The 12658-nt window shown below is 51.3% G+C and overlaps 2 protein-coding genes; both read left to right on the forward strand.

Annotated features, from left to right (window-relative positions):
* The first annotated feature begins 4057 nt into the window (after positions 1-4057).
* On the forward strand, positions 4058-4342 carry CHC_T00006863001 (hypothetical protein). The gene has a single exon (XM_005710121.1). It carries the CDS (start codon positions 4058-4060, stop codon positions 4340-4342), a length of 285 nt encoding a protein of 94 aa, XP_005710178.1.
* A 2102-nt stretch (positions 4343-6444) lies between these two features.
* CHC_T00006864001 (hypothetical protein) lies at positions 6445-12368 on the forward strand. XM_005710122.1 is given in 7 exon segments: positions 6445-6999; positions 7063-8301; positions 8407-9300; positions 9373-9999; positions 10069-10379; positions 10513-10900; positions 10901-12368. The coding sequence occupies 6 exon segments, from the start codon at positions 6445-6447 to the stop codon at positions 10898-10900; spliced, it is 4014 nt and encodes a 1337-aa protein (XP_005710179.1). The 3' UTR covers positions 10901-12368.
* The last annotated feature ends 290 nt before the right edge of the window (positions 12369-12658 follow it).

Consider the following 12658-nt stretch of genomic DNA (forward strand, 5'->3'; position numbering starts at 1 on the left):
AAATCGGCACCCATCTCGCCGGGTGACTTAAGAGTTGTGAGAGCGAGAAGATCAGTGGCCATGACAACCTTGGCACCAACAGATTTGCTTGCCGCGATGAATGGTTCGTAGTCATCAATGGATCCATCAGTGGCCGGGTATTGGATTAGGGTACCGCAAAGGTCCTTGTTCGCAGCGACGGTCACTGTCCACCTCATGGCGTTTGGAAGCTGACGAAAAACAAGGCTTTTTCGCGAATCCACAACTTCCGCGTGGCAACGTGGCAACCAATTTGTGCTCAGCGCCGCGACCGAGACGCCAGAGTGGCGGCGGCCCAACTAGAGCCCCGGACTGTGCCGCCGGCACGCCTTCCCCTTCGCCGGGCCCTGTACACCATTCCCACGCACCATTCCCACGCACCGTTTACCAATTCGTTCCGGTGTAGCCATCCCCGTCAGCACGCACACACACACACGCCCGCATCACGAAGGTTAAGAAAGGCCCTCAGGGCCTTACGCCACTCGATCCGCGTCCTCCGCAGGACGTCATGCCGCAGTGCGGCGGCCAACAAAGTTCTCTTCCCCCCATCACGAGCACATACTGTACAAGCATAAGTGAGCTCGACAAACATCGCTGCCTTCCACACCGCCAACTATTGAGTCCATTCCCTCATTTCCCCTCACAAATCCTCTACACATACTGTAACTCTGCGAGCCATAGCTTTCCGTCTTTCGCCCTTCCCCCTTCCCAGCCCCTCTTTATTTTTCCTATTCCGTTTCCAAACCTGCCGTCCCCGTCTCCCCATTTGCTGCGTTTCCGCCGCCACCATCATTCCCTGGTCGCTTCCCGATGCGTGGCTTGCCCTTGACCGCGTCCCCGAGCACCCACTCCATTCGCTTGAGCTTGGCGACCAGTTTTTTCACCTCGCCCTTCTCCATTCTCCGCCGCGATCCCGACGCGCGTTGCTGCACTCGATCAATCTCCCCGACATCTCCGTTCCCTATAACCGCCTCTCGCAACTGATCGTAAACCTCCTTGACAATGCTCCACTCCTGAATCTCCTGCCGGTTCGCCAAGATGCTGCTCGCCATAGCCGAGTACGTAACCGCATCCGCCTCCTGATCATCGTCCTCTCGCAGCATTTCATACACCTCGACCGCCACTTTCCACCCGCCGCCTCGCATGCTGCCTGCATAGATCGCCGCGTTGTAACAATGCGTCGTTGGCGCCGGGATCAGAGCTAGCGTCCCCTTGGCCTCCCGCATCCCCTTTAGCAACTCCACAGCCCGCTGCCACTGTCCAACTCGTCCACACCCGTCTATGAGCGCCGTCCACGCATATGTGTCCGTCAGCCCTAGACCCACGTCTTGCATTTCTCCGACCAGCCGGAAAGCCTTGTCAATCCACCCATTGCGCGAGCAAATGCGAATAACGATGGAATATGTGATTTCGTCCGAAACTATTCCCTTCCTCTTCATTCCTTCGAGGAGTCCTAAACACACGCCCTGGTACCGTTCCACCCGCCCTGTGTAGTCCAGAACAACGTTGCAAACAACCGCAGTCGCGAGTCGCTTCCAAACGAGCCACCCGAATACTGAAATCGCCTCATCCGCTCGCCTGGCTTCAAACAGCACCGTAAGAAGCAAACCGTGCGTTTTCGCATCCAACGTACTTCCTTCTTTGATGCAACTCCGAAACAACGCCATGGCCGTTGTCGCATCTTTGGTTATTCGGTAAATTTTCAACTCAAGTAACACTCTTGTTGCATCAATCTTCATCCCCGGCACTTTCCTCATCTCTTCATTAAGCTTCACGGCTTCTTCTACATTCCCACATTGAATTAAAACGTCAAGCATAGAGTTGTAGGACACGAGGTCTGGTTTCACCCCGCTCTGCAGCATCACCTCCCACATGCGGAGCGCTACTCCCGCGCGCCTAGCCCTGCCCAAACTATGAATGAGCACATTGTAAGTTGCGACGTCCGGGTTGTATCCGAATTTGGAAAACCAGTTCTCTAGCACATCCCGAGCGTCTCTGATCGATCCAAGCCCAATAAAAGTAGATATGCACGAGTTAAGCATAGTCACGTCAGGTTTCAAGTCAATGTCCTCCACCATTCGCCGCATAATAGTTTTGACTAATTCCAAAGTTTTCGTTGCTGGGGTTGAGGATTTCTTTGAGGCATGTACGAGCCTGGAAATGCGTTCTAGTGTCGGCCTACACAGACGATAGCGGGGTCCCCATTCAAAGAGAACGTCATGTCCAAGCTGAATATCACCCGTGCGCAGTGCAGTCTCAAACAGCGTCACTAAAACTTCTTCGTTTGGGTCGGTTTTCGTGTGCATCATCCCATCAAAGACCAGACGCGAGTTAGCCGCATCTCGAGCTTTGCAACATGATGCCACCGCCCCGGAGAAAATGAATATGTTAGGATTGACAGAATCAGAGTTGATCGCAGCCTGATAACTATGCATGACTTTAGAATGAAGACCAGCACGATGATAAGCAGAGATGACCGATGCGTAGGCCCTCTCATTCAGTGGGGTCTTTCTCGCTTGGAGGTCATCCAACACTCTCTCAAAAGATTCCATCACCCCACATTTCGCACATGCGGACAAGAGAGCAGAGCCAGAGATGGCGTTCGGCTGGAAACGAAACAAATCTTTTGCTTTTGTCTCGAATATCTCCAGGTAGTGGGAGCTCCTGCTGAAGGCGCACATCTGAAACAAAATCGACATGGTGTAGTGGTCGGGGTTTATCTGCTTCTCCAACATGGTGTCGAAAATTCTCAGGGCTACTTCGAGTTCACTGTCTGAATCATCTTTAAGGTCGTCCTGCCGTAACGCCCGGCTGTCGCGCAGCCCCAGGAGCATAGCATTAAAAGTTGTTGCATTTGATGCTGCCGGTATCGATTCTGACATTTTGAAGAGCTCCTCGTAAAGCTGCGCTGGAGACATTGAAGGGTTCACCTGCCGAAGCTGTGCCGCTCGCACATGCAATACCTCATTCTTATAATTAGGATCTCTCTCAGCCTGTTGCTTCACACCCTCCAGCAATTGCTTCGCCTCGCTCCATTTCCCTTCCTTTCGCAAACGTTGGGCAGATATAACTTCTCTCAAAATTATTGGTCGACCTCTTGGACGAGGATTTTTTCGCCTATCATGTCTTGCTCGGTGCGGCCTGGCCTGCGGCTCCGACCGTGATGCGAAGGGCCGAACAGAGAAATTCGCTATCCTCGGGCGGCCAAGCCTCCGCGGCGCTAAAGGGTCTAGGGTGACCGGCCTCCATGTAGAATGCGCAAGGGGAGAAGATGCTTGAAACCCCACTGCCTCGGCGATGCGTTGTTGCTTGCCATTCGTTCTCCTGTCATACCCTTCAAAAGACATGGGTCGAGATGCAGTTGTTCAGAAGCATCAATCTGCAAGTTCTTAAACTGGCGCGTTTCGTTATAGAAGAACTTAATAAGGGCGAACTTCGTGCGGTAGCAACATATGACCTTTTAGCCATCGAGAATGCACAATTTGTCTTGGAGCATAACGAGATCCACGGCGGTTTTAGAGACCAGCCATTGAAAATGAGGCAGTTCTCATTCATGGTTGATTTTTTTGGATATTAACCCCACCCTGAAACTCTCTCCTCCCTTCCCTCAGACCATGCTACCCCACAATACTGCGAGTCTCTAGTCTCCAGGGTGACGGCAACGTGCCGACTTCGGCGCATTTAAGAACACCGCCGTCTTGTTCTCGGTACTTAACCGCTTGAAAACATCATGCACCTCGCAAAGAACAGGGAGCTGACGTTTGTGCCAACGTCTCCTCAAGCTTCTTTCCTTGGAGAGAAAAAACTCCAATCAACCGCCTATTCAACAACATCTCCCAGACGGAGACGTCTAACACACCGCACAAGTAAACGGCAGTGCCCTGCTCTCTCGATTCACTTCCTGGAGCCAGCCTATGCGCTCCCCGAATTCATAAACCACCTGGTCATGTCGTGCGGCATCGGTCTGGCGGGCATCGCCGGCGCAAAAGCGACAGAGGAAGCGCGAGCACTCACGGCTGGCGATCAGAAAGCGGAACGCATGGACGAGCTTGCGAGAGATATTGACAGTCTGCGAAGGAGAAAGGAGTTGGCTAATGTCAGTCGAGAAAGGGACTGGGATGATGTGGGCGTGGACCGTTATGCAAACGTAGTTGTCGAGCCCGAGGTTGTACCGGAACTGGAGTCTCATGATGATTTAGAGGCGTTTGACAAACTGCTGATGGATGCCCCCGCAGCGAAGCGAATGGCGCCGAAGAAAAGGTTTCCGGACGTCCACATGAGGCTGCCCGACCCAGCTGAGTTTGAGTTTGAAGATGACGACTGATATGGCCTACCTAAGCAGAAATCTATATATTATTTATGGGGGTATTTGTTCGTTCCTTCTCACGGGATGTTTGCAGGCGATTGCTGGGGATATACAACTTCTCTGTCACCCGTTTATAGTTTGCCGTGAACCTACAGATGTTGACGCGTTTAGAAAGTTGAAGCAGGACTAATGTGCTCGGGCGGAGTGTGCGTATAACGACATGGAACTGGATTTGGAGATAATGACATGATGTGCCAGAAAACTTAATATCCAAGTGAAACTTGAAGACTCATACCGCCATTCTAGAAAGAAACGACAAGCCTTTGGAATAGCAACTATTTTCCTACGTTTCAGTTGAGTTGAAGCAGTTCTCCGCGGCAATCAGAGCTTCCTTGTTAATACGCCATCGCTCTACGAGTAGATATTCTAGAAAATAGGATATCATAGGGTTAACTTGTGAGTTGTAAAGGCAAATGGGAGCAAAAGACCAAGTCTTCCCAGCGGCTTGCACAGAGGTAATTACGAAGTTGTTCTTCCTTGCTTGTCCTTTTCATTTCAACCTTAGCTGTACCTCGGGCTACGGAGGATCGATGGGAGGCACAAACTTCACATGACTACTGAGTGTTGAAAAGATTCATTTAATTCAACATTGTAAACATGTACTGGTTTCGAGAATATTATCGTGACGCGAAGGGTTTTTTTTTTTTTTTTTGGTTTGATAAAAAAAGATCATGTGAAGATGGAGTTCCTCGAACTGAAAAGGAACTCATCTCGGGGACGTAAAAAGAATCCGAGCATATCTGCCGAACTGCAAAACCTGACGCCTGGACTGTGCTTCACTGTCGGGAAATCTGTATTCTCTTCCTCTCTAAACAGGGCCTTCTGCCCAAATGCCACTGCCTTCTTTGTTTTTTGCTTTCCAGAGCAGAGCAAGCAAACACTCCCTACCTCTTCTTACAAACAGTACATTGGTAACTCCGACTGGGGTGAGCCAACGGGTTGGGGTTGTAAAATCGTTGAAATGCTACAAGTGGAGAAGGATGTACAATATATTCGGATATATAATATATAATTATATATATCCGGTTAGTGCATCCCTAAAGACCTAACACGAAAACCCCTACGTGTCACATCTGTCACACTTGTTATGCTCCCGTCCCTCTCTCTACCATGATCCCTGAAATTTCAACGCTCTTCTCAGCACCGAACACCTTTCGCAGTCGACAGTCTTTATGGCTCCTCCCCCTGGGAAGACATAAACGACGCGTATACGCCTGACAGAAGCTAGAAATCATGGATCTACAGGCGAACGGACACAGTATCGAATATCGTTGAGATCGCGTAAACGCTTGGAGGACTGCAAATTTTGGCTGCGGACTGTTGACAGTCCGCACCTGACATCAGGTGTTTGACGCTCTGTCACGTCTTAGGCCGAGAAGCGGGCGTTTCTCATTGCCAAACATGACAGAGAACTGACGCGGAGCAGGCAGACGTTAATTACCGAGTGTATGGAAACCGACATGACGCAGTCACAGGTTAATGCTGTCTCCGAATAGTGCCGGTTTTGTGGCTCCCGCACGGGGAGGCACTAATGGGAAATGGCCCCTTAACTGTTTTTATTAATTAATATCCTGTTGACAGGACTGAGATTTAAGGTGTGACATCACACCTTAAATCCCAGTTATCGAAATGAAAAGATTTATTTAGAGACGCCAGTTATTAAGACGTTGGTCGTCGCCATTCCGCACGTACAGAACGACTGCTACGTATGAGCAACGCTGTTTGCCCGTTCGGCCTAGCTTAACCCACGTTTTGCCCTATCGGTCCTGCACCAAAGGATAGAGCTCAGTTCAGCGTCAGCTTGCAAAAACGCTCTCGGAATGCTTTGAAATTCTCTGCCGGCGGAACAGGGCTGTTCAGAATTTCCCTGCAGGGCAAAGTGCCCAACCCCGTTGCACGTAATGGTGCTGGCGGTAGTCCAACAGACCAGCGCAAACGACAAAGATGCCAAGGGGAAGGAGTTTCAGGTTGAGCTGCGGCCTCCGCGCTTTATTAAGCCGAAGGACACTCTGCATCCTTCGCAAACACCTTTGCGAATTGAGTCGATCCAATTTGGTATCATGTCATCGAAAGAAATTGCGTCTGCTGCCCACATTGAAGTCAACAACAGAGATTTCTACGACGCGCAAGACCGATCGCAGACACGGGGTGGCACTTTAGACCCGAGACTGGGTGCTATCAATAAGCGAGCTGTTTGTGAAACTTGCCAAGAAAGTCTACAAGAATGCATCGGGCACTTTGGATACATCCGCTTATGCTTGCCTGTCTTCCATCCAGGTTACTTTAAAGCAGCGTTGAATACACTACAGATGATTTGCAAGCATTGCTCGCATGTCATGATCAAGCCAAGTTTACGACTGAAATATGTTACCAAATTGCGAAACCCAACCCTGTCTTCCAAAAGCCATATCCGTGGATCCATTCTCCGAGAAGTCTGGACGCAATCCAAGAAAGTCTCACTTTGTCCGTACTGCGACCGAGCAAATGGGACTGTCAAGAAAACAGCTGTCCTGAAAATTGTGCACTATCCTGCGGACAACAAACCACCGTCAAAAAAGAAAGACGAAGATGATGAAGATGATGTGCTTAATGACGACGACGAGGACCTCTTCCTTGTGGACCCGGCGTTTCACAATGCCGCGAAGAATAACCCTGACCTGCGGAAACATATTCCAAAGGCGGCTGATGACCTGAATCCGTTGAAAGTTCTACAGCTTTTTGAAAAGATACCTGCCGAAGACGTTCAGCTTTTGGATATGGATCCTGAAATTGGAAGACCCGAACGAATGCTAGTTCAATATTTACCGGTCCCGCCATTGTGCATCAGGCCAACAGTGTGCGCGGACCCCTCTGCTGGATCAACTGAGGACGATTTAACTGTGAAGGCCGCGGAAATTGTACAAGTAAACAGTGCGATTGCGCAGCTCATGGAGAAAGGGGGAACCACCGCAACTGTGTTTGATGCGTGGGATCAGATGCAGTATGAGGTAGCTAGATACATCAACTCCGACCAACCTGGTCTTCCGCTGGTCCAAGGAGCAGCAAAACCACTGCGTGGTATTTGCCAGAGACTAAAAGGAAAAACAGGCAGATTCCGAGGGAACCTGTCCGGAAAGAGGGTCGATTTTTCGGGAAGAACTGTTATATCTCCAGACCCCAACCTTCGTATCGACCAGGTTGGAGTCCCGCAACGTGTTGCCAAAGTATTGACATATCCCGAACGTGTAACAAAGTTTAACATTGACCTCCTGAGAAAGATGGTGAGAAATGGCACTGAAAAATACCCCGGTGCAAATCACATTGAATATCAAGACGGTTCTAAAAAGTTTTTGAAGTACGGAGACCGCAAGAAGATCGCAAAAGAGCTTTCATTTGGTACTATTGTTGAACGACATCTTATCGATGGTGATATTGTCTTGTTCAATCGTCAACCAAGTCTACATCGAATTTCTATCATGGCCCATCGTGTGAAGATAAGCCCGCATCGAACATTTCGGTTCAACGAGTGCGTCTGTGCTCCCTACAATGCTGATTTTGATGGGGATGAAATGAATCTACACGTCCCCCAGACTCAAGAGGCTCGAACTGAGGCATTAGAACTAATGGGTGTTGTGAACAATATCATGACTCCCAAGAATGGGGAACCTCTAGTCGCGGCAACACAGGATTTCATTACGTCGTCGTATCTTTCAACGAGAAAAGACGTATTCATGGACAGAGCAGAATTCACGAGGGTACTAGCCACCATGTCAAGCGCTGAGTTTTCTTTACCTCTCCCTCAACCAGCTATACAAAAACCGATGGAGTTGTGGACTGGAAAGCAGTTATTCACCGTTCTGATACAGAGTGCGGCCCTGTCAGCCGGTGCCACGAAAGAGCGCGTTAGTATGGCTGACAAGAGCTTCACTGAGTCGGCTGTGCTACAACCTTCCTTAGCAATGATTACCACAGAAGTACCCGAGAAAGGATGGTCGATGAAGGGCTCGGTCGGGCCTCTCTTTGACAGCGTCATGTGCCCTAAGGACGCATATGTGTGCTTTCGCGGAGGAGAACTCATGTGCGGGCAGGTTGGGAAGAAATCGTTGGGAGATGGCTCAAAGAAGTCTGTTTTATACATACTTGCTAGAGAGTGTGGAAACGAAGCTGCTGCATATGCCATGAATAGACTTGCTCGTTTCTCTGCCAGGTGGCTCACGGATGGTGGCTTCTCAATCGGGGTCGATGATGTATCCCCATCCTTGGCGCTACAGAGAATTAAGGCCAGGCTCGTGAACGATGGGTACGAGAAATGTCAAGAATTTATCGAGCAGCTTCGGGTTGGTAAACTTGCTCCTCGTCCAGGGTGTTCACCGGAAGAAACCCTCGAAGCAGTTCTGAACAAGGAATTGTCAAATATTCGAGACGTGGCGGGGAAAGCTTGTTTGAACGAAATCGATGTACGCACGAACGCCGCATTGACAATGGCACTAGCCGGTTCAAAAGGGTCCACCATTAATATATCTCAGATGATTTCGTGTGTAGGGCAGCAAACTGTTGGCGGCGGCCGTGCTCCTGACGGTTTCTTTGGAAGGGCATTGCCACATTTCGAATTGGGTTTGAAGGCGCGCTCACCAGTTGCGAAAGGATTTGTATCCAACAGTTTCTTTAGTGGCATGAAGGCGACTGAGTTCTTCATGCACGCTCAAAGCGGTCGAGAGGGGTTGACTGATACTGCCGTGAAGACTGCCGAGACTGGTTACATGCAACGACGGCTGGTCAAAGCATTGGAAGATCTGAGCGTGCAATACGATTCCACCGTCCGTTCAAGTAGTGGCTCTGTGATACAAATTCGGTACGGAGACGATGACCTAGATCCGATAGAGATGGAAGATCCGAACGACGGAAAACCGGTCAATTTCTCAAGGCTTTTAGACGCAGTTACTTGCGCCATGAAGGATAGCGACGATCCCAGGCTAAGCTCTGATGAGCTCAAAGACTGCACGGCAGAGATGGTGAAAGAATTATCTGACGACCTGTTGGCCTCAAAGCTGCTTCCCAGCGAGGACGAAGAAAATCGCGGCGGTCTTGCCCACTGCATCAAAGACGTACAGAAATTTCTCATCAAATTTGCCGACAAGCAAGATGAGCTAGAGAGCAGTTTTGGATTGAGACGATCTCAGGTCAAGGAATTTCTACGGCACGTTCAGGCCAAGGTGCGGAAAGCCACTGTGGAACCAGGCACTGCAGTCGGCGCTATTGGTGCCCAGAGCATCGGTGAGCCTGGCACTCAAATGACTTTGAAGACATTTCATTTTGCAGGAGTTGCCTCAATGAACATCACACTTGGCGTTCCGCGTCTAAAGGAAATCATCAATGCCAGTACTCGAATTTCGACACCGATTACAACAGCACCGCTCGTATTTGACCGAGAGATGACGGCTGCGCGCATTGTCAAGGGCCGCGTGCAACGAACACTGCTTGGAGAAATCGCGTTGTACATTAAAGAAGTCTACCGCAGCGATGACTCTTACCTTGCCGTGCGCCTGGATAAGAGTGTTATTGATGCGTTTCAGCTAGATGTGGATATCGTGGAGGTTGCCATGAGAATTGTGTCGCACTCGTTTTCAAAAATTCGCGTCAAGCCGGGTGGCATTGTCGTAATTCGACCAGACAAGCTCAGAATACAGCCTGCCCGTAAAGCTGAGACCTCTAAAAGAGGTCTTGAAAATATGCTTCGCCTTAAAAACAAGGAAGCTCGAAAGAAGGATATGGAAAGTCGGCCATACTTTCTTATGCAAGCATTGAAGCATCAATTACCAAACGTCCCAGTTTGCGGTATCGGCGCCGTGTCGAGGGCAGTGATTAGCGAAAGCGACAGCGTGAGAGGCTCTTATCATCTCGCGATTGAGTCAGATGACATAGGAAGTGTCATGACTGTGCCAGGGGTCGATGGAGTGAACGTCACTTGCAATCACATTATGGCAGTTGAAAAGACTCTTGGTATCGAGAGTGCAAGGTAAGTTGTTATGGCTTCGGGCCGATGAGTTTCTTCTATTCTGCCTGATACTTGGAGTCTGTTGTCATTCACCCGCGGTAGCTACTAACACTTTTGGTTGTAACTGGTTTGATTTTTCTTCTACCTCGAATAGGCAATCGATTCTGTCTCAAATTGCGTTCACTATGAGCTCACATGGCCTGTCGGTGGCGGATCACCATTTGAAACTTCTTGCCGACTGCATGACGTCGAGTGGAACTGTTCTTGGGATCACGCGTTTCGGAATTCAGAAAATGAGGACTTCGACATTAATGCTTGCGAGTTTCGAAATGACTCTAGATCATTTGTTTGATGCCGCTATTCACAGCAGAAAGGATGAAATCTCTGGGGTTTCGGAACGTATCATCATGGGTGTACCCATTCCACTCGGTACCGGACTGTTTCGACTGCTTCGGAAATCAACACCAGACGATGAGTCTGTTGCTGCCCAGAAACGGAACATATTGCTGAAAGAATCAATGCCGACAAGAGTGAATATTTGAGCGGTGCGTCGGTATATGGTGGTGCGGGTCCACCCGGCATAGAAAGAGTGGTTGATTGACTTGTATATTTTCACAGATGCTGGTTGAGACGAGCATCGTTAGGATTTGTATCTGTGGCGAGTATCTCTCACACAAGCTGAGAGGGATGACTGTGGACTTTCTTAAGTACCTGGCTATCGAACCCGGTTGCTTTCCTTTACCTATCAGCCTTCCTATCCACGACCTCCTAAACCGCTTTCCTCCATTCCCTAACGACTACTGGTGAAAATATATGCCCCTTAAATCCCATGAGACCGAAACGTCTCGACATCTATGCAAAAGGTAGTGAAGGGGGCGGGAGGGGGTAGTCGTCGTAAAAGCGGCAAGGAGCGCAGGAGAGTGAAAGCGAGCACACGTGGACACTTGTATGCAAAATAGCCAAAACCCCTTATCTACTGGTCGAGCACATTGCCGTTGACACCGTTGGCTCCCGCAGGCTTGGGCTTGAGCTCAAGGTTCTTGTGGCTGGCCGGTGTGCCGATGCAAAGCGTGACAGTGACGTTGTAGTCCTCAGTAATGGACATGTCCAGGATCCTATTACCGCACTCGTCGGTGGCCACACCGCCGCATTGCTCGACGACGAAGGCGACCGGGGCAGCTTCGCACATGAGATGTACGCCCTCGGACACCAGGACGCCTCCGGTCTGCATGAGCTGGTTGACGTCGCCGATGACGCAGCCCGTGGTGAACATGCTGCAGCAGAGCTTGTCGACCATGTGGGCCAAGGACTGGGCGATGGGTGTGCCACGATGCAGCAGGGCGCGGTCGCCGTAGACGGTGATGGGGTTTTCTGGGATGGCAAGGCGCATGGCCGGCTGCAGGAAGTACTGCAAGGCGACGGGGTGGAGGACGAAGGAGTAGGTGCCGTGGCCCATGGTGTAGCACAGGGTGGTGGCAGAGCTGAAGGCAGCGTAACCGGCGGCAACCTGGTCGCCGAGATTCTGACGCAGATCCATGCCACGGCCCGGGAGCGAGGCGGACGACTTCCTCTTATACACAGAAAACATCATACCGGCGACGCTGCGCTCCTCGGAGCCGATAGTATCATAATCAAGAGGGGAGACGCAGACGACGTAGTTGCCGTGCAGGACGGAATCTGAGAAGGTGAGCGGCTGGTCGCAGCCCTTGGCGAGGACGATGCAGCAGTATCCGTCGTGGGCGAGGACTCGGTACAGGCGTTTGATGGCCATATCGGCGGTGACGTCGACGCCGGTGCCGACGGTGCCGTACTGGAAGTGCTCCGAGCGCTCCATGACGGAGGAGGCGGTGGAGCAAGTGAAGTTTGCGATGTCGTCGAGCAGGCGGACGAGCTCGCCGGTGTAGTCGACAGGGTAGCGGGCGAACGTGCGGCGCACGTGGGACAGGAAGACGGTGGCGGCCTTGTTGATGTCCGACGTGAGGCGGAGGCCCATGGGGGAGGCGGGCGACACGATGTCCATCTTGGCGGCGGCCGAGGCCATCTTGGACGGCGACGCGACGGCGACGGGCGGGGTTGCCAGCGGCGGCGGCGTCTGCGGCAGCGGCGGCGCGGGGGCCGAGCCCGATGACGCGCCGACCGGGCGCGACGGCGGCTTGCCTTCCGCCCGCTTGTGGCGCTTTGGTGGCGCGGATGCCGTCGCGGAGATCGTCGATGCCGTCGGCGTCAGCAAGGAGAACGGGCGCGTTTCTTGAGTCATTTAGCGGGCGGGGCGTGTGGGACGGGCGCGGGCGGGCGGGGTG

This window comes from Chondrus crispus, genomic scaffold (genome assembly GCF_000350225.1).
Source record: "Chondrus crispus Stackhouse genomic scaffold, scaffold_53, whole genome shotgun sequence".
In the NCBI taxonomy this organism is placed as follows: Eukaryota; Rhodophyta; class Florideophyceae; order Gigartinales; family Gigartinaceae; genus Chondrus; species Chondrus crispus.